Below are 27,139 nucleotides of genomic sequence, written 5' to 3'. Positions count from 1 at the left end.
TATGAAATAGTAACAAAAACAGTTTTATGGTTGGGAGTCACCACAACATGAGGAACTGTATTACAGGGTCACAGCATTAAAAAGGTTGAGAACCACTGGATCAGATGAAGGCACTTGATCTTTTGGAACTGGAGTTACAGATGGTCTTTTTTATTTTTTTTATTTTTTTTTATTAACTTGAGTATTTCTTATATACATTTCGAGTGTTATTCCCTTTCCCGGTATCCAGGCAAACATCCCCCTCCACCCTCCCCTTCTTTATGGGTGTTCCCCTCCCAACCCTCCCCCCATTGCCGCCCTCCCCCCAACAGTCTAGTTCACTGGGGGTTCAGTCTTAGCAGGACCCAGGGCTTCCCCTTCCACTGGTGCTTTTACTAGGATATTCATTGCTACCTATGAGATCAGAGTCCAGGGTCAGTCCATGTATAGTCTTTAGGTAGTGGCTTAGTCCCTGGAAGCTCTGGTTGCTTGGCATTGTTGTACATATGGGGTCTCGAGCCCCTTCAAGCTCTTCCAGTTCTTTCTCTGATTCCTTCAACGGGGGTCCTATTCTCAGTTCAGTGGTTTGCTGCTGGCATTCGCCTCTGTATTTGCTGTATTCTGGCTGTGTCTCTCAGGAGCGATCTACATCCGGCTCCTGTCGGTCTGCACTTCTTTGCTTCATCCATCTTGTCTAATTGGGTGGCTGTATATGTATGGGCCACATGTGGGGCTCTGAATGGGTGTTCCTTCAGGCTCTGTTTTAATCTTTGCCTCTCTCTTCCCTGCCAAGGGTGTTCTTGTTCCCCTTTTAAAGAAGGAGTGAAGCATTCACATTTTGATCATTCGTCTTGAGTTTCATTGAGTTACAGATGGTCTTGAGCCATCATTTAAGTGCTGGGAATTGAACTTGGAGTTCTCTGCAACAGCAGCAAGTGTTTCAAACCATTGAGCTATCTCTCCAGCTCCAGTGATGGTGTTTTATCACAGCAATAGAAAAATAACTAAGTCAGTCTCCAGCTTTCTTTGGACCTAACTGTGTTCCTATTCCTGTCTCTGTTTCTGGTACCCTGACCAAGAGCCATCTCTGACTTTGACCTGAACAATAGGTCTTGGTGCCAACCTTTGTTCCTTCCTTGTCAAAAGACAAAACAGAAGTGGATGCTTCATAGGACGCTTCCTCTTGGAGGTAGGAACAGAACTGGGTAATGATGAAAGTGGAGAGAGATGGAGCAGGGGTTACAGAGCCAGGAAAAAGGCCTATAATATAGTCTCATAAGAAAAATGATTTCAAATTGAACAGAAATGGACTTAAAGCATGAATGGCATTTACAAGATGTAAGCTTAACTTCTCTGAACCCTGATTTTCTGATCTGTAAAACAAGTATGACACAATTTACTTCTCAGTGTTCTTGGGGCTTTTAGCACAGCTGAAAGCAGCTGCACAGGAGCTCTGACAGATGTTCAGTCAATATACTGATTTTACAACATTTCTTGCTGTTGACAGTGCTGACTTATATAGGTAGACAGGAGACAGAGATAAAGAGAGGAAAAGGCCCTCATTTCTGTTCTAATTTCTTGATTGGCCAATTTCTCAAAGCAACAGGAATGTTTCATTGTACGGATGAGCAAGTCCCCTAGGGCAGGGGCTGAGCATCTGGATTTCAGAGTTTGCACACTGAGGTGTGAGTTATCTTCACACATGTGCAAGATTGGTATGGGAATGTCAAATGGACCTCGCCCACGATGATGGATTCCATACTCCATGGCTTTGTGTATACAAGGGAGACATTGCTGAGAACAACTCTGTTGAGCAACACCTGAATTCACCATGACCCCTAACTTAGCAAGAAGCCCTAGTTCCTCTTCGGCCATTTGTTCTAGTTAATCAAAATGATCTGTCTGAATATTTCTCAGCTCAAAACCCATGGAATCTTCCCTTATCTCAAGATGCTTCCTTGAAAGTGCCTGCTACCTGTATCACGTTCCCCTCACCACTGACCACATTTCATTTTTTGTTCAGGGGTCAGTTGCATTGTCTCTGGATCTGACAGGTAGTGAGGAATTTCCATCAGTAGGCTAGAACCTCTGCTAACAAGATGACATCATCGGACCTGGTCTAACTTTTAGCCTCAGACTCAGGCATTTGAACATTTGACATTTGGTCTAGAAGATTCATCAGACATTTTTCTTTTCCCGTTAGTGACTGAAAACTCTACTGGCCTTTGATCAGCATGTGGATCTGGCTCTGAATGACTGGGACTTTGAATTTTTTTTCCTAGTATGGACTGTTCAGAGGCCAGCTTTTACTCGTCTGCCTATGTCCATGCAGGCTTCTGGAAATACCTTGCTTAAAATTGGTCCTAGACTCCAGAGTCATTTAAACCATCAGGGATCATGGTTGAGAAGCTTGTTTAGGGAAGATGCTGGAGTGATGGGTAGGAACTACCAGTACTGACATATCATTCCTAAATCATACACCCTGTGTAACCCCAACCAACACTGAAGGCTCTGGATCTCTGACTTTTATGTAAAGCTAAGTATCTTCATGATGGAGAAAAGACATTTAACCAAAGCTTTAAGAGAGTGAAACAATGGAATCTCATAGATAGACTGATCACTCTTCCCTTGTCTGTGTCTCACACATGTATTTCACATGATTAGCCTGTTTCAGAGGGAACATGGAAGTGAACTTGAGGGCCTGCTTTACCCACGTTGCTTTAAAAATTTGAATTTGTTCAAGCCTGTGTTTATAACCTGTGGTTGCACTAACAAAGCCTAGCGTGTACTCCCATTAGGTTCCATTGTCACCCTTCCCCCACCCTGAAATTCTTCCCGTTAAGCTCCTGTGCTCGGGGTTGAGAACCACTAAATGCTAACAGTGTCTTTTTGATAAGTTCTTCATGGGCGATCTTTCTCTGAGCTATGTTTTTAGAGGCAGAGATGAAAGGAGTCTGAGAAATTAAAATCAAGATAAGCAGTCTCTCCCCTGGAATGTTACTAAGAGGATGTGGTCATTTAAAAGTGTTTTCCCCTCTTCTCTTCAGCTTGACATCTGAAGTCACAGGAGATGCTATCACACCTTGCTTTATTAGCATGGCTAGAGTCACCTGTTTCAGAAACCCTGGGAGCAGTAACCCGAAATGAAAAGAAAGTAGTACAGAAAGGAGATTAAAGAGAAACTAGCTCCTGGCAGCAGGAGGTGCAGGCTCCCTGCCAGGCCCCTGCAGCTATTCTGTTAAGTGGCCCCATGAATTTATTTTACTGGGAGATCACTTCCACTATCTGAGTGTACCCAAGCTGTTGTTCAGACAAGCTTCAGAAAACCCAGTTAATGTTACATAATGCATTGTTCTTCCAGGAGAAGAGGGAAGGGATAGAATGCTAGGGGGATGGTATACCCCCAACCCCAACCCTAAGGGTGAAAAGAATTGACCTTTCGTGTCCACCAGGGTTTGCTGAAAAGGGTCATGGAGTTCAAGAGAGGTTAGGGAGGAGGATGGTGCACATTAGCTCTTCTGCTCAAAAGCCCCAGGCCATGAGTGGGTGTGTGCTGGCAGAGCAGGCTCCAGCAGGAAAGGCAAGGTGCAGAGCAGATGGGCGGAGTCTTGGAGCAGGGCTCTGAGCTCAGGGCTTACTCTTAGGGTTAGGGATAGAACATTCCTGAAACATGGAGGGGGCAGGGAAATGTGGGGGAAGTCCTTGGGTATTATGACTTCACACCCCAGCATTTAGGACGCAGGACAAGTTTTCAGTTACCTCCTCATCCCTCTTCTCACTGGTTTCAGATACCCTCTGAAACCAGATGTCCTGGATTTAGTACTGATAGCTCCTTCTGTTTGTGTTCCTGCTGGCCTGTCACTAACCCCAGCCCCCTCCTGGATTCTGTGAACTTTCTCTTGTAGCCAGTGACTTCAGTTCATTGGGGCATGACAGCAGCTCATTAGTCCGAAGAAAGGGGGGCTCAGAAACAACTTTCATCAGTTGTTATTTCTCTAGGCTTTGGAGAACAGGCAGAAATTGACAGGCAGAAGATGGTCACTTTGGTCATAGGGCCTAGGAGAGAGAAGGGGGGGGAGAGGGAGAGGGAGAGGGAGAGGGAGAGAGAAGGAGAGAGAGAGAGAGAGAGAGAGAGAAGAGCAGGGCCGAGAATGTAAGAATGGGTTTGCCTACTTGGGAGACCACTGGTTTCATCATGTTACAGGATGAGCAGGCTAGTAGCCTGGTGGGAGTCATGATCTGTGGATTAAAACCTGAAGAAATGCTGAGTAATGAGTATATCTTAACATTTTTGTAGGGTTGAGATTGCTCATTAATCTCAGCCTGGCATTCAGCAAGAGCTGTGTTTCGCTGTGGCGTGTTGCTTACATCACTCAATCACCTTGGCCTTGTCTGATTTAACAGTTTTCTTGGACTATACAAGTATCTTTTAAATGTTAAAGGAATCTTGTATATGCACACCCACACCCATCTACAAGATTTGGGGTGCAGGGGAACAAGAGGGAGGGAGGGAGTGAGGGAGGGTGCTCTAGCAATGAAACATAGGACTTTTGAGGGTCTTGATATACATCTGTGGGAAGAGCATTACATCAGTGTTTCTGACTCTATTTTTGTTTGTTTTTGTTTTCAGGTTTATTGAAAATATGGCATAACAGATTAAACAGCTCCACGTGGTGTTTTGAAATTCATCCCAACCGTAGGCTGAGTGACCTGGAGTTGGAGAGACTGCCAAAGTCCAGAAGCTTCAGCATTTCCTTGGTGTCAGTATCTACCTCAATGATCTCCTGATCTAGGGCTGAGACCTCAGGAACATAATTATCTCTCCTCTCCCTCTCTTCTTCCTGCAACTTGATGGAGATGCCTCTCACAGGACCTCTCTGAATCCGCTTCATCAGATGCCGGCTATCTTGTTCCGAAGGTTTCTGCTGGGGATGATGGCGATCTCCTCGCACACACGCTTGTTGGTGTGGAAGTCATTACCCAGGCTCCTGTAGTACTTCTCGATGATGACCCGGGCCGCCTTCTTCACGGTCTTGATGCGAATGTGGCCCATGTTGACGGGTCTCGGTAAAAGAGAGTGTTTCTGACTCTTAAACATCAAACTAGAGTAGTTTTACAGCAAAATGTGATTTGTTGAAGATTTATTAAATAGATTTATAAAGTTTGTTTTATTTAATTTTGTGTGTATGCATGTTTTACTTGCATGTTTATCTGTGGAATCTGTGTTATATGTAGCTTTTGCTATCCTGCTAAGCTCCAGGCAGACCATGCTATCAGTCCCAACCCATATTCCCTTGGATCATGGATGAAACACACACACACACACACACACACACACACACACACACACACACACACACACTTTGTTCAATTTTAACTTGACTCTTTTGGCTCAACTGTGGGACACCTCCAATCTACTGTGGCTAGCAAGCCCTTCCCAGTACTCCCAGCTCAGCACCCTAAATCTGTACTCAAGTTTAGTTGCTCACCTTCAGTCCCAGCTCAACTTCCCACCCTCTGTCCTGGAGAAGCAGCCTATGATTGCTCCACCTGAGATCTCACATGACTGGTTACCTTTTCTCCCTCTGAAGCATAGTGAAAACTCCTTTTTCCTCTCTCCTGCATTTGTTAGCTTGCCTGCAGGGACCCAGAGATCCCATTTACTTTTCCCAGTAATTGGATACTAGCATCTTTATTGATGAATCAAGCACCAATTGGGGAACAGAACCTTAGCATCAGCACCACCCCTACAAAGCTGGAAGAGAGTGTCAGTTGTCCTGGGCCTTGAGTTATAGATGGTCATCATCTGCCATGCCAGGGCTGGGAACTAAACTCTAGTCTTCTCTAAGAGCAGCAAGTGTTGATCCATCTTTCCAACCCCTGAAGGCCTGCTTTTTTTGACTGTGACTCTTTAACATTTCACCCTTGTCTTATTACAAAATGACAGTGCCTTGAAAAAAATATTGAAAGAAGCCCTCTCAAAGCCAAATTCAGAATGGTGTTTCACTTTGTGAGTGACCAAGATATCAGATACCTAAACAACGGGGTTTGTGTGTATCTTTGTTCTGGTACTTTAGTACTGTGGCTGGTTTTTGAATAGAAGAGTGACCAAATCAGATTGGCTCTCTGGAAAGAACCTAGTGTCATTAAGGTGGGAAATGGATTTGGTGTTGGGTGCATGCAATTCCTGGAAAGCTGAGAGAATTTTTGTGGCTCTCAAGGGTGAGATCTAAATCATGACAGTGTCAATGTGAATGTGAGCAAAATGACAGATCCAAATGGAAAAAAAAACCCCAATGGATATTATTTGCTGAGAGGAGGAAGAGCGAGGAGTCAGAGATGGTATACAGAGATGAAGTTTGCTGATATAGAAGAAGGCTGAGTCTGAAGTGAGAGAGGTCTGGAGAGTTCACCCTTGACATACAAGCTTGTGGCAGCTGCCAAACATATCAAAATGCCCAGCCTTCATTGAGTTCAGTAAGTCGGTCTGAAGTCCAATAAACTCAGGAGGAAAATATAGATATTCAAAGTCATTAGCTTATAAATGGTAGTTGTAATGTAGAAATAGGCAATACTATCAAAGAATAATAGAAAATGAAAAGAAAAGAGAAGCCAGGACCGAAAGCTGAGGAATCCAGTATCTAAGAAATAGGTAAGAGAGGTAAAGTTTGAGATGGAACATGTAGAGATAGAAGATGTCAAGGAAATAAGAGGAAAACATTTATATTGGTGCCAAGTGACATAGATCAATCAATCTGAGAGATACACAACCTCTTTTGGATTTAGCCATCCCATTTTTTTTAAAAACTTAGCTGATAGGTATTTTAGTTTAGATAAGGGTCAGATTCTTAATGGTGGATAGGGAAGAAAAAAATGAAGAAAATGAAAACATGTCTACTTTGTGTGTGTGTCATATTTGAGTATGTGTGTTGGTACATTCTGTGAACCACTAATCATAGGTAGTTGGTCACTGATGTATGCTTTGAGGATGACTGAGTCTGGGTACTAATAGGGATCACTGTGAGTGTGGGTACTGATGTAGGCTCTGTGAGTGACTGTGAGTGTGATTATTGATGTAGGCTGTGTGGATGACATAGGTCTATGTAAGGAAATGCTGCTGCTGAACATGCAAAGATTAGTGGTCTTAAATGATTGAAGACAGGGCCAGTGTCTAAATTTCAGATGTATTTGCTAGTCTTCTAGGGTGTGAGATTCTCCAAGGGAGAATCTGTCAAGGGAACAACAAGGAACAGGATGGTTAAGGATGATGATAAGAAACTGGGGATCTGTCCATGTAGGTGATTGTTTTTGTTTTGTCTGTGCTTCAGTAGGCAAAGTTTTCAGTTGGAACTTAAACATTTGGTAGTTAGGTGAGAGGATTGTCTGGAATGGAGAGCCATTCAAAGAAGGGATGCCTTGGATAGTAGTAGGAAGTGGAGATGAACAGGGTTGGCTGAGAAATTTTGCAGGGTAATACTCTGGTTTCTGTTGAGTTTGAAATTAACAAATTTTAAGCAACACTTCTCTCTAGCCCAGAAGGCAGGCACCTTGGTTGGAATTTTTTTCTAGTTGAATGTGATAAAAGATTAATGAGGTAGGCTGCTTGAGGGCAGTGCAATGGCATGGTTGAACTGATGAGACATGGGTTCAAGACAGCAAAGCAATGATGATAAGAGAGTAAAGTCATGAGACTGTAGTGGGTTCAAGGTACTGGTGCAGTGCAAAGGACTGGGAGGGAGTTCTGTAAAGGAACTTCACTGAAGAGACACACTGCATTTAAAGAATCAGAATTATCACTTGCATAGAAGAGGAATAGTCAATACAGTCAAGTGGTTTGACATAAGCCTCAGAGTGAATAGCCAGGACACTCACACTCATGTGCCTTTGCTGACTCTAGGGTGAGGATGCAGGATATGAATAGTCAGAATCAAAAAAGCATTGCCAGTTTGAGTACTTAGAGAAGTCATTCCCAGGAACAGGGCCCTTTCCAACTCAGGATGCAACTTAGGAATCACAAGTCTGATAGTCTCATCATCAAAACGTCAGAGGCAATCAATGCTATTCCATGATAACTATCCCTAAATCATGGTGACTGAACAAAACAGGGCATAGGAAAGGTGGCCTATGCGCTGCCCATTTGAATTGTCATAAGGTAGTAGCAGAACCTTAATGTGGAGCGATATTGGGAAACAGGCTCATAGAACAGACTTAAAAGCTTTGACATTGGGGAAAATAAGGTGTCATTTGGGAGTTTTTTGGGAAGCGTTGTTCTTTGAGGTGATAGGTTTCATGTAGAGTAGAGAATGGGGAGAAGGGGAGAAGATAAAAACAGAGACTGAAGTTGTGCAGCTGCCTCTCTGTATCCATGTTTTCCACAACCACAGACTCAACTAACTACAAATTGAAACTATTCCTATAAGAATAATGGTGTCTGTTGTGAACACTAGACATGTCTTTTTTTCTGGTCTTTACTTCCTAGCTATTACTGTGTAACAACTGTTCACATATGCAATTTATGTTGCATTTTTGGTATTGTAATTGTTCTAGAGATGATCTAACACTTATGAGAGGGCTGGCATAGATCATGGACAAACACTATACTGCTCTACATAAAGGACTACCGAAACCATTTCTCTATGAACACAGAGACAATTGTAGTAGAATTTTTTTACCCTGGAATGGACAGATTCTGGAAGAAGGATGACAAGGGTTGCCTCTGTGAAGACTAAAACAAAATGGGTGAAGTGCAGATGACAATGCCTGGATGAATGGGAAGGCTGTCATTTCATATTGTGACTTTGGATGTCCAGGGTATTAGACATGGAGGGATTAGTGGTCTGCAAGGTTCCTAGAACACCATCCTTGTCTCCTCTGGTTGGATAGAGGTGGGAAGTAGATAGGGAGCATGGTGGGAGAGAGAGGGAGTTGTAGCTTGGAGTTCTTGTGTTTCTAAGAAATCCCAAGCCATTCTTGGAACTGGTTCCAGGATATTGACCTCATGTTGGAAACAATGACAGTGTCCTGTGGGACATAGTTGTTTCTGGTTTCCCTGCAGCAGAGGACACCTGTGGTGAGATTTAATTGTGTTAAGAGTTGAGAATCATATTCTATCCTCATTGGAAGCCACAAACCCCTTAGGAACAGAGGGGAAGCAGAGATGTATTTAATTGATAGACAAGGATCAGAAATAATGAGTGCTCAATTATTACACATGTTGACCACTGAGTATAGTGCTTATCAATGCACAGAGATTAGGCTAGGCAATTGGGTTTCAATTAGCTATTTGCAAAATTACAGCAGTGGGCATTATGCCTCAGATTTGAAGTAGAATAATGGGGTGGGGTTAGATGACATCTCACCTGGACTTCTAGTTCTTTCTTGGGGGGAAAAAGTCTAAGAGCAGGAAGAGCACAATTCATAGCAGAGCTTGAACAGAAGTCATGAATTTCCCAGTGTTATATTTATGATTGCATTATAAAATAACCAGGGCTCCAAGGAAACAAGATTTGCATGACACATAAATGGTAACATTCTATGTCTGCATTCCCTAGTATAACTCCATGTGTAGATTTAGCAGTGCTGAGGCATGTTCTTTTTTAATGAGTCCTTTATTGCTCAGACCATCAGAAGAAAGTATTAATAATAACAGCTGAACTTTCTAATTGGTGGTACCTGAAAAGTACAAAGATATGGATTATTGCCACAAGCTGGCAGGATTGAGTACTTGTAATTACTTTTAGAAAACTGTTATCTAGAATTCATTTTTCTATCCACCAGAGCAATGTACCCACCATGCCCCAGCACATTGTATCACATTGCTAAGGCAGTTATACCTGTTTTTAAAAATTGAAGTAGATTTTTTCTTCCATACAACACATTCTGACCACAGTTTGTCCTCCCTCCACTCCTCCTAGTTGTCCCCTACTTCTCCTCTCCTAAATCCACTTCCCCTCTGTTTGCCTTCAAAAAAGAGGAGGCTTCTAAGAGACAAAAACCAAATATGACAATATGACAAACAAGGTACAATAAAATAAGGCTTTAAAAACTCTCCTGTTAAGGCTGGACAAGACAACATAATAGGAGGGAAAGAGTCCTAAGATCCTAAGAGCAGGCAAAGCATCACTTTCTCTCTCTCTCTCTCTCTCTCTCTCTCTCTCTCTCTCTCTTTCTCTCTCTCTCTCTCACTCTCTCTCTCTCCACCCCGCCCCATCCTTACCCCAAACCCACCAAACCAGTGACTATAACACAGATGCAAAGGACTTGGAGCAGACCCTTGCAGGCTCTGTCCTTGCCACTTCAGTTTCTGTGAGCCCATATGAGTCCTGATTAGTTGAGTTGCATTAGGGCTATGTTCTTCTGGTGTTCTCTAACTCATGTGATGCCAGTCATATCTTACTGGAGCAAATTTTTGGTTAAGTGGTGGTAGTGGAATGAAGCATTCACATTTTGGTCATCCTTCTTGAGTTTCATGTGTTCTGTGCATCTAGGATAATTCAAGCATTTGGGCTAATAGCCACTCATCAATGACTTTGACTTTTAAACTATAAGGAGAATTTATTTATTAAAAATGAACCAAGAGCCCTATTGAAGAAAAATCCCATCAGCAGAGGCCTCCTTTCCCCAGGACTGAACTCATAATCCACTGACAAGATCTCAGATACCTGCCATGCTGTTGTGAACCTTCTTTAAGTTTCTGAGATGGGACGAGCTAACTACTTTCCTCTATTCATGGTGGCCATAATGGATTCTCATTGAGTTCACTGTGTGTGTGACTGATATAAGTAGCTCATTCATTTAATGCTCTATGGCAGCTCTGTGGGATCATCATCACATGGAAGAAGAAATGGAAGCTTTTTGAGACTTACTGATCTGATATCACATAGTTTGGAGGTGACAGAACCAGTACTTCTATTTAGATGTCTGATTCCCTGGAAACACAACTGTCTGCCTCCCCAGTTTCCTTTGACCTTATTTAACTGCCTGTACCTCTTTGTATGCTGCATTCAAACATTTTGATTTATAATAGTGAGGATACTCTTTTTATGTTGGGGATATGCCTGCCACCCAGGTGCCCCCAGTCTCTGCAGAGAGAAAGTGTGACTAGCATGTTCACTTGGAAGGGAAATGGAGCATAAGTCTCCTACTGTGCCTGCCTCACTGCCATGCCGAGGATTCTGGCTGACGAACATGGACTGCCTAATAGTTTATAGACCCCCAAAGCCTCCTCTTCCTCTTGAAACTCTCAAAAGGAGATTGGGCTTAATTGTGTGTGTGTGTGTGTGTGTGTGTGTGTGTGTGTGTGTGTGTGTGTGTGTGTTTGTTTCATATTGATGTGTTCATGCCCCTGTGTGCAGCAGAGGTTGATGTTGGTGTTTCCTTGATCTGTTTCTACTCTGGTTTTTGAGACATGGCCCCTCAGTGAACTTGGAGCACCCTGCTTGGGCACCATGCTGGCTGGCCAGTGAGTGCCAAGGATTCTCTTACCTCTATATCACCAGCGTTAAATTACAATACACACCACCATGCCCAGGCATTTTACATGAGTGTCAGGGATCTAAACTCAGGTTCTCATGTTCGTGTAGGAAGCCATCTCCTGAGCCATCTCCCTAGCCCCTAGGTTTAAATTTTATCACAATGGCAAGGGGAGCCACCAGATGATTTTTATAGGTGTTTGGCAAATCCTGACTTAAACTGTATTCATAGTCATATTGACTCATAATTTGTGACTTTAAAGAAAATGATATTGTATTTATAAATTCTCAGTTAAGAAAATTTTAAAAAGACAGACCACATGGAGCTCAAGAAGAAGGACGACCAGTCATTCAAAAATGCTTCAGTCCTTCTTAGAAGGGGGAACAAAAATATTCATAGGAGGAAATACAGAGACAAAGTTTAGAGCAGAGACTGAAGGAAAGGCCATCCAGAGACTGCCCCATTTGGGAATCCAGCTCATTTACATACAGCCACCAAACCCAGATAATATTGCTGATGCCAAAAAGTACATGCTGATAGGAGCCTGATATAGCTATTTCCTGAGAGACTCTGCCAGAGCATGACAAGGCGAGGTGGATGCTTGCAGCCAACCATTGAACTGAGAATGGGGTCCCCAATGGAGGAGTTAGAGAAAGGATTGAAGTTGCTGAAGGGGTTTGCAACCCCATAAGAACAATAATACCAACCAACTAGAACTCCCAGGGACTAACCCACTACCCAAAAAGTACACATGGACAGACCCATAGCTCCAGCTGCATTTGTAGCAAAGGATGGCCTTGTTGGGCATCAATAGGAAGAGAAGCCCTTGCCAAGGCTCGATGCTCCAATGTAGGGGATTGCCAGGGAAGGGAGGTAGGAAGGAGTGGGTGGGTTGGGGGAACGTCGTCATAGAAGCAGGGGTGGGAGGATGAGAGGGGAGGTTTATGGACGGGAAACCAGAAAAGGGGACAACATTTGAAATGTAAATTAAAGAATCCAATAAAAAAGAAAATTTAAAAAATATTATTATTATGTTTGCATGTATATGTATGCATGTGTGTGTGTGTGTGTGTGTGTGTTTATGTACAGACATGTACGTGCCATAGTGCCTACATAGAGGTTGGAGGGCAACCTTGTGGAGTCTGTTCTTTCTTTCTACCTTTATGTGAACCCCGGGGATTGAATTTAGGTCAACAAGTTTGGGAGGCAAACACCTTTACTCACTGAGCCATCTTGCTGGTCCAAGAAGTTTTCAAAGAATAACAATGAAAGACGTGGGGGGAGAATGAATAAAACGTTAACACTTTATTATTATTATTATTATCGTAGAAGGAATTCACCAAAGGCTTCAAATTATGCTATGGCATCTTTAATTATAAAAATAAGCAAATAAAATAACTTGCATCTGTCATTACCATGATATGTTTCATAACTTTTATATGCACATGGAGCTTAAAAATGTAATTTAACAATAAATAATGACATATACCAGATATGCTCACTGTTTATTCCAGTACTCAGCCAAAAACCTAAATATCATTTAAATTATAAATACATAATGCAAATATAACGGCACAAAAATGTTCTAAAGTGCAACCAAATCACGAGAGAGATCATGCAAACTGGTCTAGGTCAGCCCCCAAATCACTCTGCAGCAAACATGAGAAAAAGCGTTGGAAGTTCAAGGAGGAGGTGGAGAAGGGCAGGCAGGGTGAGGAAAAAAAAAGAAGCAAAAAACTAGCAATGTTGTGAGAACTGCTTCTTTCCATATGTGTAGATATATGTATTGTTGATACATATACCAATATCACTGTGGGGAGAAAGGAGGGTATAACACAGCTTGAAGAGGTCACAGCAACAAATAAAAAAAGAGGAGAAGAGAGAAAGAAAATTTACCGAACTTAAAGTTAAGAGAATTTTACTACGAATTCTCATAAGCTACTTGTCACTTTGGGGTTCTGGCTTAGTGGGTTTGCAAAATGCACAACACACACACTTGATTAGCTTTTCTGGTTCAAAGAAGTCAGCTTTGCCTGGGGTGGGACGTGGGTGGGTGGGGGAGAAGGGTGAATCTAGCTTAGAATATGTGCTACCTGATTTCCAAGAGGCTAAGGCAGTGTTCATTTGTTTGGGACCTGGGGATGGGACGGTTCTAAGTATGAAAATGCCCTTAACAATCTGATGTCAGCACGCTTAGAGGCTGTGTGGGGACAGGCGGCAGCTTTGGTGCTGCTGCGGCTGCGGCTGCGGCTGCGGCTGCGGCTGCTACGCTTGATCTTGGTCCTTGAGCACTGTGTTACTGGTTTTAAAGGCTTTGTGGTAAAGTTGTATTGCTTTTTATTTCCCTGGAGAGGTGCCCTCCCTCCTCCCACCAGGGTCCCTATCACTCAATTTGGTCAACTCTGGGGTATAGCCTAGTGAGAGTCAAGCACCAATAGTTTCTACCCAAATGAGTTTGGAGCAGCCCCTCCCTCTTCCTCTCTCAGCATTGACCTTTGGTGAGTGGTGACACTCATAAAGGGGCTGTTGGGTTCAAGGACAGTGACCCTGAGAAACTACTGTTGTTCGTAGACAGGTTAATCATTTGGCTTTGGTGGCTGCCATCCTGTAAACATCACAGCAGAAATGTTCAAACCACCAGCTCTTACGCCCTCCTTCATTCACTCTATATTTTTTCTTTTTTTCTTTTTTTTTCTTTTTTTTTTTAAGATCCTACAGAGATGGTCCAGCTGCCAGGACTACTTTGGCAGGCAGCGTGTTACAGGACAAAAGATGTAAGAGGAGTCTATTAAGGCTGGACAGCCCAGGGTTATTTATACCCCCTTAAGCCCAAGTTCCCAGGACTAAAGACCCAAAGGCTGATTGACTCATTCCTGATTGGCTTAGTGGAACAATATCCCATTCCATCATTTACCAGAGTGCCAGGCATTGATGGAAGGCAATGAGCCAAGAACTGCCACTTCCAAGGGGATAGTAGGCCTTGTCACACTAAGTGATCAAAGCCCAGAGGGATGATCTCTTTGATTCCTGTAATTCCCAGTTGGCTGTGACAGAGCTGTTTCAGGATACATCTAAGTCAAATGTAGCCTCTGGGTTGAGCTGGGCTGGGAGATTGATATCTCACCTGGGGTCCTTCAGATAACCTGTTGGGTTTTCCTATCAAGTATAGGCCCATCTTAAGTTCTGATGTTGAGTTAAAACTACTTCTACCCCCTTAGTTATAAAAAAGGCCACAAGGAGCATGAACGCGGATATCTGGAAGTGAGATAGTTATTCCATTCCCAGGAAAAGGAAAATAAAGCTAAGGTACAAAACTAAATCTATATGCAATAAAGTTATTATAGACTGCTCTGTTAAGCAGAGTCCTCTGGAATTTATGTACAGTACAATAGTTTTCAGCTATTTATATTCCACAGTTAGACCTTAAGATTCTCTGTTTTTAAGACAATTGTTAAAGATACTTTTAAAGCTCTGAGCAGTTACAGTACATAAAGATGTTAGCTTTTTGTTTTTCATTAGATGCAAGAAGATGCTGGCTCAAAATCTGGTTGGAGAACCAGGTTTGAGCAATTTGGTAAATATGTCAGAAAGGAAGTTAGACATTGGAGGATTGAGACCATAAGACTCATTAGAGATCAAGAATTCAAACATGACATTCATATTCGTCCATGGCCAGCACAGATTCATAACACGAATTCCATTTAACATATTTATGAGCATTTAAGACATGCATTTAAATAAAGTTGTTTTGTATTGGCTAACTCTACTGGGTGACCATTCTAAAGGGACCTACATCTTCAGATTACAATGACTGGGCAGTTACATGAATGTTTTGTGTTTGCAGAGAGTAGATGGGGATCTTGAAAAAGAATTGAGAGAGAGGGGGGATGGAAGAGGGTACATTCTCTCTCCAGAAGAGGCAGAATGACCACATGTATTCTATTGCTAAGAATGCTGTCATTGCAGAATATTGGGATATTGATCATGGAAGCTTAGTTTCATGCAGTTTTCTTTAAGGGGGGATAGAAAATAGGTACTACTTAAAAAAAAATCAAACCAGGCACAGTACACTCAAAGTTGGTGTGTAAACACCCCTAAAACGCTATTAGTTTGGTGAGGCTGTGAATACCTCTCCCTGCTTACGCATTCTCTTGGGAGGTGCGTTTGATGTGTGAGGGAGAATCCCCCTCACCTCGGAGGTTCCTGAGGAGGACTTTCAGCTTCTGTGGCTCATTTGTGCGCCTCCTATTGAAGTCAGCTCTGGGGTGTGTCTGGGCACAGTGGTCTGTCTGCAGGATATGGAAGAGGCTGGCCATGTTGGGCCCGATCTTCTCCATCAGGCTGTCTCTGATTGTGCTGACCGTATCTTCATCACATTCCAGAAGGCTTCGGACAAGTCTGTTGTAGTATCTGCGTTGGGAAAAAGGTTCTCATTACAGAATGTGAAGCCAGGAGCAGGTTCAGACATCAGTGCTCAAGCAATGCAAAGTGGAAGGTGACTTTTGCTTCCTTTGGAACTTGGGGTTCACCCTACTACATTAGAATGTCCCTCTCTATATTTAGAATTCAGGAGATTTAGATCATGTTGAACAATAGGAGGTTGACTGTTATGTCTGAAATTCTGGAAAACAACGATTCTCAGGGATAAATGGGACAATCCCAAATGCTCTTATATTGTAGAGAAGAAACTGGAGTGCTTGCTTAAAGTCATACAATGAATTAATGGCATAAATGGACTTAGTCAAATAAAATGAGTAGAATTGTTAGGCTTTAAACTCTAAGCTTGTGTTCGTACCAAATCACTGCACATGGACTGACAGTTATTTGGATGTCTTCTGCAACTTCCCTTTGTCCTGGGGATGTGTGTGCTCAGGAGTATGTGTGTGCACATTCTAACTAAGCTCTAATCTATAGCCATGCATTTCCCTCTGAAATTCACTTTCCTTACACCCACTCAGCTAGTCTTGAAAAGGCAGATGACTGACTAACTCTATTTTGCAGCTTCCTTCAAAGGCATATAGTGACTTTCTGCAGGCAAACACAAGGTAGCAACAGTGTTTGAAGGAAAAGATGAATGAATGGCCTTTGAAGGTCCATCCTTCTGTGAGTCTTCGAAACCCTCTCATGTTGCTTAGGCTTTTATGGCCTCTTCCTTCTTTGGATGCCTCACAGATTTTAGTTATCACCTCAAGCACCAACATTTGATGGCCTCATGACTATTTCTTTATCCCTGGCTAGATTTTGAAAACTTTTTAAGGGCAGGGTAGGTGCCCTTACTTTTTATCCAAGTAGCTGAGTGGCATCAGACTGTATTGTCTGCTTGGTAACTCACATTTTTTTAAAATATAACTTAAATCACAGGGCAGCTTTCTTGCCTGGGAAGATGACATCTACCTTTTCCCTGCATGTATAGCCCTGACCTTCTCTTAGTTCTCAATGCCTGCCCCTTTTCTTCTATCTATATTGAAATACCTTCTTACTATATCAACTGAACTTTAACATCAATGGAAAGAGCATAAGGATATTCTTCTGTTGTACAAAAAAAAATCCTTAATTTCCCGAGGAAAAATGATCTGAGTTTCTGGTAGATTTCTAAATAGACAAACAAAAACCCTAATGACAAATACCCTTATAAGTACCTTAAGTCACCTTTATAAGTGGTATAAGTGACTTTCATTTACGCAACTAATTTCTCTGACTGTCCCAAACAATATAGTCAAGTGTTATGGCTGTGAATGGACCAAACCATATATGTTCGAAACTTTTAAACAACTTGTACAGTTTAAGTATTTTCCAAACTAACTTGGGGGCATTTCTGGTCTATTTCAACTCAATGGTTGTATAAACCCATTAGCTCTATGTTCTGCCCTTGGTGACAGTGACCTGCTGTACTGATGTGGAGAGACCCTTTTTTTAGGAGTGGTCAGGGTGTCACAGGGGCCACAGGATCATCTGGGGAGGGGAGGAATCCTGTTTATTTTTAACTCAACTCACAGATCACATGAGCAAACATCTTGCTGGAATAACTTGACCCCCTAGAGAGGTCCTTTGAAGGATGGACAGTAAACAGTAGCTCGTGAGTCGAAGCGGTCACCTTTCTTGGAGTGAGAGGGTGTAGTTGGGGATGGAGAGAGAGGAACAGCATCTGGCTCACCCATAGTCCTGGTTAAAGCCCCCTTTAACCAGGGACAATTATTTCCAGCAGTGAGTGAAATTGGGCTTCTCTGGCCCAGAGGAACAGTTTCCAAACCTTCAGAATTATAAACTATATGAGTTAAGCTGAGCTTTACTTGCTGGAGAAATGGGGAAAGAACTAGTTTTGGAAAAACTGAGAATAAAATGGTTGTGCCCCAACACCTTTCAGCCATCTGTACCCTCATTCATCTCTAGACATCACCTAATTTCTGGGCTCTTCCAGGACTTGGCTCCCCTATATCTTGGGGTCTGCTTTAGAGGGTATTTCAGCTCTTGGAGGATATGGTTCCATTAAGGACTTTATAGCTCAGAGATGATAACCCTTCCACATTTAGAAAGAACTTTTCATAACACATGTGTCCCCAAGTTGGCTGAAAAATGTAATTGTTCTTTAAAAACAAAAAGTTTCTTCTTTGACGGAATTGGAACTCTTGGAAGCTCTTGTCTGGATAGAGAAGTCTAAGCCCTGTAAAGAAATCCAGCTTGTCTAGGTAGGCTGCAGCTTTGGGGCCCCACTGCTACCTGATTCTGAGGACACCTACCTTTGCTGTTGTGTCTCTGATAGAGTAGACAGAATACCTGACCTGCTCTTGGGTTTTTGTGGCAATGACCCCTGTTGGCCTACCTTCTCTTAGGTAGGCCAAGAGGGGTCACTACTGCTTGAGTCGCTGAGGGGGCTTTAGTAACTCTGGAGAAGGCAAAGAATTTTCTACATTTTAAAGTAGAAAATTATAGACAGCTCAATTAGGAGCTCCTCAAAGCTAAAGCATAGGTCAGGCAGCCTGATATCAGCTAACCCTATTACCTCCAGTGAGTCTGAAATGTGACACTCATCTGTGGACTGTGTAGGACAATAAGAAGACCTTTTACTTCATGTTGCTAAGCAGCACAGATGTTTTAAGAGGTTGTGCGTTCAGTAAAAGTTGACTTAGCAATTGCCATATATTTACTGAGCACCCTTTTATGCCAGGAACGTAGAGTTGTGCTAGCTATGAGGAGAGATGATGTGTCTTTCCTTTTAGGAGAGAGTGCACACAAAATTCCTTACTGAACACCATGGTGTGTGTATGTTTAGTTATTCATGGTATTCTATTTTGGGGTTTCAGGGACTTCTTGCAGGGATTTTCTGGCTGCCTTCTTTTGAAGTAGAAATCAAAATAGCTTGGCTCAAGGCCATGTGAATTCTGGACTCTTGGGGGTGGGGGACTCACAAGCTGTGAGACCTTCAGTAGGTTGCTCCTCTCACTGAACTTCTGTCCTTCAATCAGTTAGATGGGGCAGTAGGACTAGACAATGGTTACTTGCAACTACGGTGTTTTGTTTCTAAGGATTCAGCATGCATTTTCCTTCTTGGGAGTTGGGTGTTTCCTATCTTTATGCCATGATGTTGCACACTGCATTGAGATAGCAGTCTCACAGCCTGGAAGGACCTTCTACAAAGCACATATCTCTCTTCTCATTTTGAAAATTCCATCTTCGAACTTGACATCCACCCCCCTCCCCACTCCCTTGAGCTCGGTGAAGAATAAGATCAGAGATTCTCCATAGCTACAGTTTCAGCCATACTTACCCAGATACACACATTCTGCCTAGGAACATTCTGTGTGAGAGTTTATAAATAGTCCTTTGTTTCCCTTGATCAATATTATTCTTCTGTTTCCTGTTCCCAATCCGTGCCCTAGAGAGTTGTATGCTTTGTCACTTTTCCCACTCTGGATCTGGGTTGATCTCATTGGTTCCCAAGCTTCATGGTAGCCTTGCCTGCCTCATCAATCCTTCTTGCTTCCCTTCCCTCAAGACTCAAAGTATGGGTTGCAAATCAAGGCAGAGGTCATTCTCAACCACCTTCTCTCCCACCATGCACCTTTGTCATGTACACACACCCCCTGTTGTACCTTTCAGTCCAGTCAGGCTTTTGGAGTCTCCCAGACTTAAATCTCATGCTAGACAAACCACAGGAAGGTGGAATGAACCTGTAACTACTTCCCTTTGCAATTCTTTGCCAACTGGCAGGGACTTTGTGTGTGTCTATGTTGGGACTGAGGCTGGGAAAGCAGGATGTTTCAGGCGCTGAGGAGCTGAAATAGGGCAGATCAAGCCCTGCCTGGAAAGGAAATTGCTCTAGTCCTGAACACTGAAGTAAAATACTTGGAAAAAGGTAAGAGTTGCATGAGAGATTCTGGTGTTTAAGAATATGCCACCCTTTCCCCATTGACGTTTTCTACTAAACATGGGCAATAGGAGATAAAGGGCCTGTGCCTGGACTATTTTCTGAAGGCGTTGCAATCAGGACACTTTGGAAGGAGAATAATGGTCTAGCTAAGCACACTTTTCTCAGGTTTCCTCTTGGATAAATGGGAATCTTTGGTTCAAACTCTATAATTTCCTTTCTACAGTGACTCTTTCTTCATAAGGGAAAATGCAATTTTAACTGAAATAGCCAACTTGGTATAACCTTGAAATTGGCTACCTGCCAATTTAGAGATCATCTGTGTCCGGGATTTTTAACAATCTAAACTTGAACTCATGAGTCTGCTAATACACCTCCCTTTAAAATGTTACATAGCTACACCTTTTGTCCCTAACCATCATCCCAGCAAGAATTCTTCATTTCTTTCCCTTATGGCAAAGGATTAGTTTCCAACAACTAGTCAAGTATCAACTCTTTGAACAAGAATCTTCCTAGGAGAATTTTTAAAATTGAGGTTGGTGTAGAAAGACCAGACATTTGAGGAAAATGGAATTGATTTTTTCCTGTTCTGGGAAAATCAGGTAGAGTTGCATTCAAGGGCTCCATGGTAGCTTTCTAAACAATGAGCTGTGGTTCAGTAGGCCACTAACTGTAGTTAAGAATGGCTTCTGCATGTCAGAAGTTTCATGTTAAGAGTAAAGATCCACATAGACTTGACTATTGTCACTCTCAAAAGGATGGAATTATTTGGCTAGGAGATTCATCAGAATAAGTGTGTGATAATTCTTAGGGGAGCAGAGTATCAGAACTATTCCTTGTGAATACATAGAGACTTGGTGGGAGAGTCAGAGAATCATGGGATTTCATCCAATCATAGGACTTGACTTTGAGCATCTCCACAGGCTGACATCAACTGGCTTATGGTTAACTACTGATTCTGCCTGTCCACTTACTCTTAAGCAGCATTCCTCATCTCTTACTAGACATCTTTCCAAGATCCAAAGTGGACCAGGATGCAAGGTCTCTTATGTATTGGGGGTTCATTCCTGTCTGGAAAAGGCTTCAAAGTCAATGACACAGCAAGGCCTAGAAGTCAGATGGTGTGAACCCAGTGGCTTTGGGTCACCTGAGATGCAGTTGATACCTGGATAGCCACCAGCTTTTCCTTTTGGGAAATCTTGGGCTAGTTGGTTGGAATGACATAGTGCTTTGAAGGGGGCATGAGGATGGCTCCCAGAAGCCATTTCACTTTTCATAGTGAAAAATCCAGGTCCTGGGGAAATAAGATGACTTGTTCTAGATTAGCCACTGAAATATCTGGCTTTGGGGTTAACTCCAAATATATACAGATTTAATAAAAGTCCATATTCTGACATTTGACCAGGGTGTTTTTTCCCTCTAAATCATGGCCCATTGTTCTGTGTCTCTACCATGGTTTCAGCCAAATCTCATGTCTCAAAAGGTACTTTCCAGAAGCTTCATTGTTTCCTTATGGTAAGAAGTGGATAAGGAAACTCACCCAGGAAAACTGCAAACCATGTTTCTGCTAGCTGTGTAGGAAGATTCTAACACCAGAGGGAAAGATTGCTGCTCTGGCTATGGTGTCCAACTACCATCCTAACCCCCACGTTGTGAAGAAGGGGACCCTCAGGATACCTGTTGGAGAAGTGATTGGGCAGCTGTATGACTTCAGTGATGGCTTCCGGGTTGCGCTTGGCAATGCTGCAAACATTGAGCTTGCTGTAGCAGTCCTCCTGCACCTCGGCGATCATCCTCTGGAAAGTAGAACACCTCCGAATGGCAAGGAAGACCTTGGAGGTGATCCCATTGGCGATGCACTTTAAGCTCTCTTTGACAAATGCTTTTCCCTAGCAGGGATAAGAAGATAAGTGTTATTTTGGCCTTCTGAAAGAGGTCTGGGTCTATGACACACAAGCCTTCAAGGGGATCGAGTGGCTTTCACAGCATGGCTAAGAATTAAAAATCTCTTTTCTCTTGGACTGTCTTGAACACTCAGCTCCACAGATAGGAAATGGGATGGGAGGGAGCCATTGTCAACTTTTCCAAGGTGTGAAGATGGTCAGAATCAGTTTTTTGTTCTTGGGATTAAGACTGATTAACTGGGAATTTCAGATAGCATGCTAGGTCATTCAGAGGAGAACATTTTTATTTCTTTTCAAAGAAAACATGCTTTTCTGCTAGTCATCCCTCATATTATAAGCCAGCCTCTGTCAACCCCTTATTTCTGATTTAAACTGTGCATATGCCCCTCACGTGTGTGTGTGTGTGTGTGTGTGTGTGTGTGTGTGTGTGTGTGAGAGAGAGAGCCTGGGATGAGCCTTTTGGTTAGGAGGCTGGGATGCAAGGTTGGCTCTCTATAAAATGGGCTCTTAAGAAGAGTAATAAGTACTCTGTTAAAAAGACAATCAGCCAGTGGGAGCAGAAGCCAAGGTCCAGTTACCTGAGTGTCAAATTTAGCAGCACTGTACAAGAAGGATTTACAAATGTCGTACATCCCATCTGTGTCACATGTGGAGTTTTCCAGGCATGCAAAAGCCCCACAGCCAACCTGTAGGGCACTGTTGAGGCAGCGGACCACTTCAGCTGGAAGAGACAAGCAGAACCAGTCTGGGTCAAGCAGAGGGGCTCTGGGTAGAATCTAGGAGGTATAGAGGCCAATGCCAAGGGCACATGATCTGGACTTATCATTGGACTTCGACTTGGGTTTCAATAGATAGAACAGTTGGAATAAAAGTGGGGTGAGGAAGGGGACAGGCAGGACCTTCTTCCTTCTAAGAGTCAGAATAGGAGTGGTGCCTTACCCCCAAGGCACATGCTTTCTGGTTCTCACCCTTCTGTGCGTTTTGATGGCTAGAGAAATAACGTTAGAGACCTTGTCATGCATAGTACAGTGCCTTTGGTGGTGACAGGGATCAGAGGCTGTCGTTCCTTGGAACTTGAAAGCATGGCAGTGACTGAAGGTCAGGCTCATGATGGGGTTGGGGAGGACCAGAGAATCTAGCTGCTCTCTGGAAAATGCAGTCTGAAGTAAAAAAGCTTGGTATTTTAATCTAAATGGCAGAGAATAATTTGCTGAGTCCATTTGGAGGGAGACCCATCCCAAAGAGGGCTTTTAACCCATGATGGCAGGCATTGGCAGAAAGAAATCTGAGCTCTTTGTATCCACCCCAGCCCTCCAACTACATACAGCCTGGTGCTTAGAGGTATGAATAATCTCTCATATTAAAAAGGCTTCTTTTCAAAAAGGAGAAACACAGGTGTGGAGTGATGGGTCCAGGGCACTCCTTGTGAAAGGCTGGAAGAAAACCGCAAAGAACTTGCACCAGGCTTTCTGCATTCTGGATAAGATCTGCCATAAAAGTAATTTCTCTCCCACAGAAGGAGGGGTGTTCTGGCAGGCAGCTCAGCAAGCAATGATCTGTAGCCTTCATACCGTAAGATTCTCCTCCCAGATCAAAAGCATGGTTTGGTTAGGTTAGACTTCCCCGCCCCCCTCCCACCACCCGCAGCCTCTGGGATGTTACAAGTCATTTCCCTAATTATATATTTCCACGGGTTCAAATTATAACTTTGCTTTAAGCAGTTTTAATATGCATTAGAGCTGCTATTGTTTTAGGCAAGCTCGAATTGTGAATCACAGCATCACTATAGCAACTAAGTACAAAAGGAAGCCAGGCAAAAGGCCTCCTCTGGCAGGGACCTGCGCTCTTCCAAGGGGGAGCATCTGCGGCATTTTGACACCTGCGGGGGTCCCATCTCTGTTAACAGTTGGGGAGAGGAGTGAGCGAGGAACCAGAAGTCAAGGGGCATAGGGGTACTAATGCCTCTTTTCTCCGGAGGCCAAGACCATATACAGTTAACTGGTGCGGGAGTCGGGCGGAAAGTAAGACCTTCCCCCTGGAGAAAAAAAATGCTTCGTTTCACAAATGTACTTCCTTCTAGGGCTCATGGGTTGCATGGGCGATTGAATGGAGACCCGTGAGAGCGAGGAAGGAGACAGGCAGGCATGCAGGGAATGGGGTGTATAGGTCTCCCTCTTTCTAAATGTGCCCTGAAAAAATTTTCTTTTTTCAGACTTGAGGGCTATGGTACCACAAATCAGTGTGAGGAGGGGACTTGTCTGTGTGCTGTCTGAAGAGGTAGAGATGTCAAGTTACAAGGTCTTAAAGGAGCAGGGAGAGGGACAGCAGCAGGTAAGCTACTCATCACCTTAACACAGGCTTGTGGAGTAGAGAGAGTCGCTGTGAGGCGTGCCAACATTCAAGCCTTTCCCCGCCCCCTCCCCCCAACAAGAGGGTACGTGCCAGATTTCAGGCAGTCAGGCTAGGCTTATGCAATGAAATACCCTCAGCAGAGCGCCCAGCTTCTTCGTTAGTTGCATGCAATTTATTAAACAAAGGAACTCCACTTCCTAAGGCTATTGGATTACACTGGCAGTTCACTATCAGCAGGCAAGAAGCACATTTATTACTGAGATCAGCCTTTAGAGAGACACATGCAAAAGTGAGGAGAGGCAAATGAGGACAGCTCTTTGGGGGGAGAAACCGGTCCTGAATTTGCTTGCTTACCTGAATTTTGAGCCGCCACCCGGGATTTTCTGGGGCTCACAGAATCATTCTGTTCCGCCTCGTGAGCTGCAGCAGCACTGATGACCAGCGCCAGAATCACTGCTGAGTTTTGGAGCATTCTCTGAGAAGTTTCCGCTAAGTTGTTGGCTTTTTTTTTCCTCCCCCCCTTTCCTCTTTCCCTCTCCCGGCTTGAGTGAAGATGTGGATCTGGATATACTGAAAGCTTAGGTGAGGATTTGAGGAGGAATTTTTGTGTGGCTGTGTGGCTGGCTGGCAAGCGGCGGCGGTGGCTGCTGCTGCTGCTGCTGCTGCTGCTGCTGCTGCTGCTGCTGCTACTGCTGCTGTTGTTGTTGCTGCTGCTGCTGCTGCTGCTTCTTACACCACTGGCTTTTGCAAACTGGGGGCCCAAGAGCTGCACCCAGGGATTTTATAGTCGTCTTATCGGTCCTCAGGATCAGGGACCAATCAGATCCTTCAACTGGTCCTTTTAGCCAATAGGCAGGCACGCTTATTCAGCTGGAGCTTTTTGACTTCTTAGAAATATTTTCCAGCAAATTGAAAGTACCTGGTGCCAATGATTTATGTGTGTGTGTGTGTGTGTGTGTGTGTGTGTGTGTGTGTGTGTGTGTGTGTGTGTGTGTGTGTGACTGTGTGCGCAGGGATGTGTGGAAAAGCTATTTTCACACGCTGAAGTGATAACTCTGTATTGATCAAGCCAAAAGGAAAATCACTTGAAAAGCTCTTCAAGGCAATTATGAAATTTATCTTTGATTTTTTTTTTCAAGTGAACCACTAGGAGGAACGCATGTTGGATGCTTGGTAGGGAGATGTGATGCAGATTTGAATTTAATCACACTATAGCAACTCTCTAATTTTAGTAAGCTGTTCTCTGTAGGAGCTCAACATCTTTTTTTTTTTTTTTTTTTCGTGTTCACTTACAGTATGCAGCTCTGATTCCTTGCTGTGCTCTGTGGACACCTTGAATTCTCACTGATTTGTGTGAGGCATGGCAGAAGGATGCATACAAGAGCCTAGTGAACTGAGGCACTGTAACTCTAGCTCCCAGCTCCTCCCTCAGCTCTCCTAGTTATTAAATCTATGACCTTGGCCATGTTCTTCCACCTTGCTGTTCCTCTTCTCAAATCGTATTCCACACATCTCTAAAATAATATGATTCACCGGGGACATACAATTTTAAAACAAGGTCTCGTGTAGCCTAGGCTGAACTTGATGTATAGCTGAGGGTGACCTTGAACTCCTGTCCTCCTGTCTCCATCTTTCCATGCTGAAATATCAGGGGTCTACCACTGTGTGGTTCTGGGGATTGAGACCACAGTTTCCTGCACACTGGCCTGTGCTCTATAAACTGTCTGCATCCCTGGTCCTGGATCACTAATCAACAGTGTTTTCTTAGTCTTCAGAGACTCTGCCAACTCTAGGAGTGTTGGTTGCTGTCTCTGTGTGTGTGTGTGTGTGTGTGCGCGCACACACACACACACACATACACACACACACACACCTACTCCTCACACGACACTCTACAGAGGGAATGGCAAATGCCTGAAAATTAATAAACTGTGGATTCAAGCCCAGCAGCTTCATAATCACATTGAAACAATGAGCTGGTCAAAGCAAGACTAAACCTGCTGGGTAAACCAGTTCACTTCTTGGGAGTTGGGGAAGAGGCAGGGGGTGGGACTGGGAAGAAAGGGTAGAGAAAGACCAGAATGTGTAGGAGAGGAGACTGATAAACTGGAGAGAGTTAATAGGAAAATTATAGTGGAATCACAAATCAAGCCCAACATGGCAGCTCCTAATATAAGTGGAGTGTGGGCAACAGGAAGGCTTGTCCTTAGGTTGTGAAGGAGGTTAATGATCCATGAGAGGACGTCTCAGGGTAGGAAGGTGGTCATTAAAGGGACTGGTGAGGCAAAAGGATTAAACAATAAAACATTGAACATTTTTCAGGAGTTAACTGAAAAGGGGTCTTTGGTGATTCTCCGGACTTGGACAGCATGGTCTTGGGAAGAAACAGAGCCAGTGGCTTCAGGTTCAGTACTGAAACTTCAAATGAAAACTTAAAAAAACCAATTCTGTCATTACAAATCATATCCAGAATCAGGTCTGTCTCTGAGTGTTCACGTGCATATGTGTGTGTGTGTGTGTGTGTGTGCGGGTGTGTGTGTGTTGTTTGATATTAACTTTTCACTTCTTATTTTGCTTACTTACAGCTACCTATCCAGGGGTTAGTTGTAAATTGTGCCAAGTGTTTCACAACAACAGGTAGACATTCAAGGAAATACAGTGGTGATCAGTCACACTAGTATGCAAGCAGCATGCACAAATGCCTCTGTACCTGAGGATGTCAATGGAGGGATTTGATGGCAGACATGAGTACCCAAAGCCAAGTTCCTTCCCAGACCCAGAGTTTGAGCATATCTGAACATCTACCATCTCTGTGCTGTGTGCTGGAATTTGAGATGGTGGGTCTAGAACACTTGGCAACCCTGGTGATTGATATACAGGTTCTTTTGCAACTTTTCCTTGGGGTTTGAGAGAATACAGAAGAATCTGGAGGTTGGTTTTCAGAGTCTGAGTTTTATCTTATAACAGGAGGCATTAGGGCTCTTTAACAGGAAGGTTATGATTGGGGAAGAGCTTGTCAGCATCCAGGCAGCAGCTTGCAGAAGAAAGGTAGGAGCTTCAGGAGCAT

General features: G+C 43.4%; 1 protein-coding gene and 1 pseudogene across 1 annotated transcript; both read right to left on the bottom strand.

Annotated features, from left to right (window-relative positions):
• Positions 1 to 4,620: 4,620 nt before the first annotated feature.
• Rps17-ps4 (ribosomal protein S17, pseudogene 4) lies at positions 4,621 to 5,068 on the bottom strand (annotated as a pseudogene).
• A 9,078-nt stretch (positions 5,069 to 14,146) lies between these two features.
• Positions 14,147 to 24,801, bottom strand: Stc1 (stanniocalcin 1). The gene is made up of 4 exons (NM_031123.2): positions 24,427 to 24,801; positions 22,299 to 22,441; positions 21,494 to 21,705; positions 14,147 to 15,861 (listed from the first exon to the last, which is right to left on the bottom strand). Exons 1-4 carry the CDS (start codon positions 24,542 to 24,544, stop codon positions 15,591 to 15,593), a joined length of 744 nt encoding a protein of 247 aa, NP_112385.1. The 5' UTR covers positions 24,545 to 24,801; the 3' UTR covers positions 14,147 to 15,590.
• Between the last annotated feature and the right edge of the window lie 2,338 nt (positions 24,802 to 27,139).

The sequence above is a fragment of the Rattus norvegicus genome, chromosome 15, assembly GCF_036323735.1.
Source record: "Rattus norvegicus strain BN/NHsdMcwi chromosome 15, GRCr8, whole genome shotgun sequence".
In the NCBI taxonomy this organism is placed as follows: domain Eukaryota; kingdom Metazoa; phylum Chordata; class Mammalia; order Rodentia; family Muridae; genus Rattus; species Rattus norvegicus.
The sequence above is the reverse complement of the archived record's forward strand: the minus strand, read 5'-3'. Positions and strand labels throughout refer to the sequence as shown.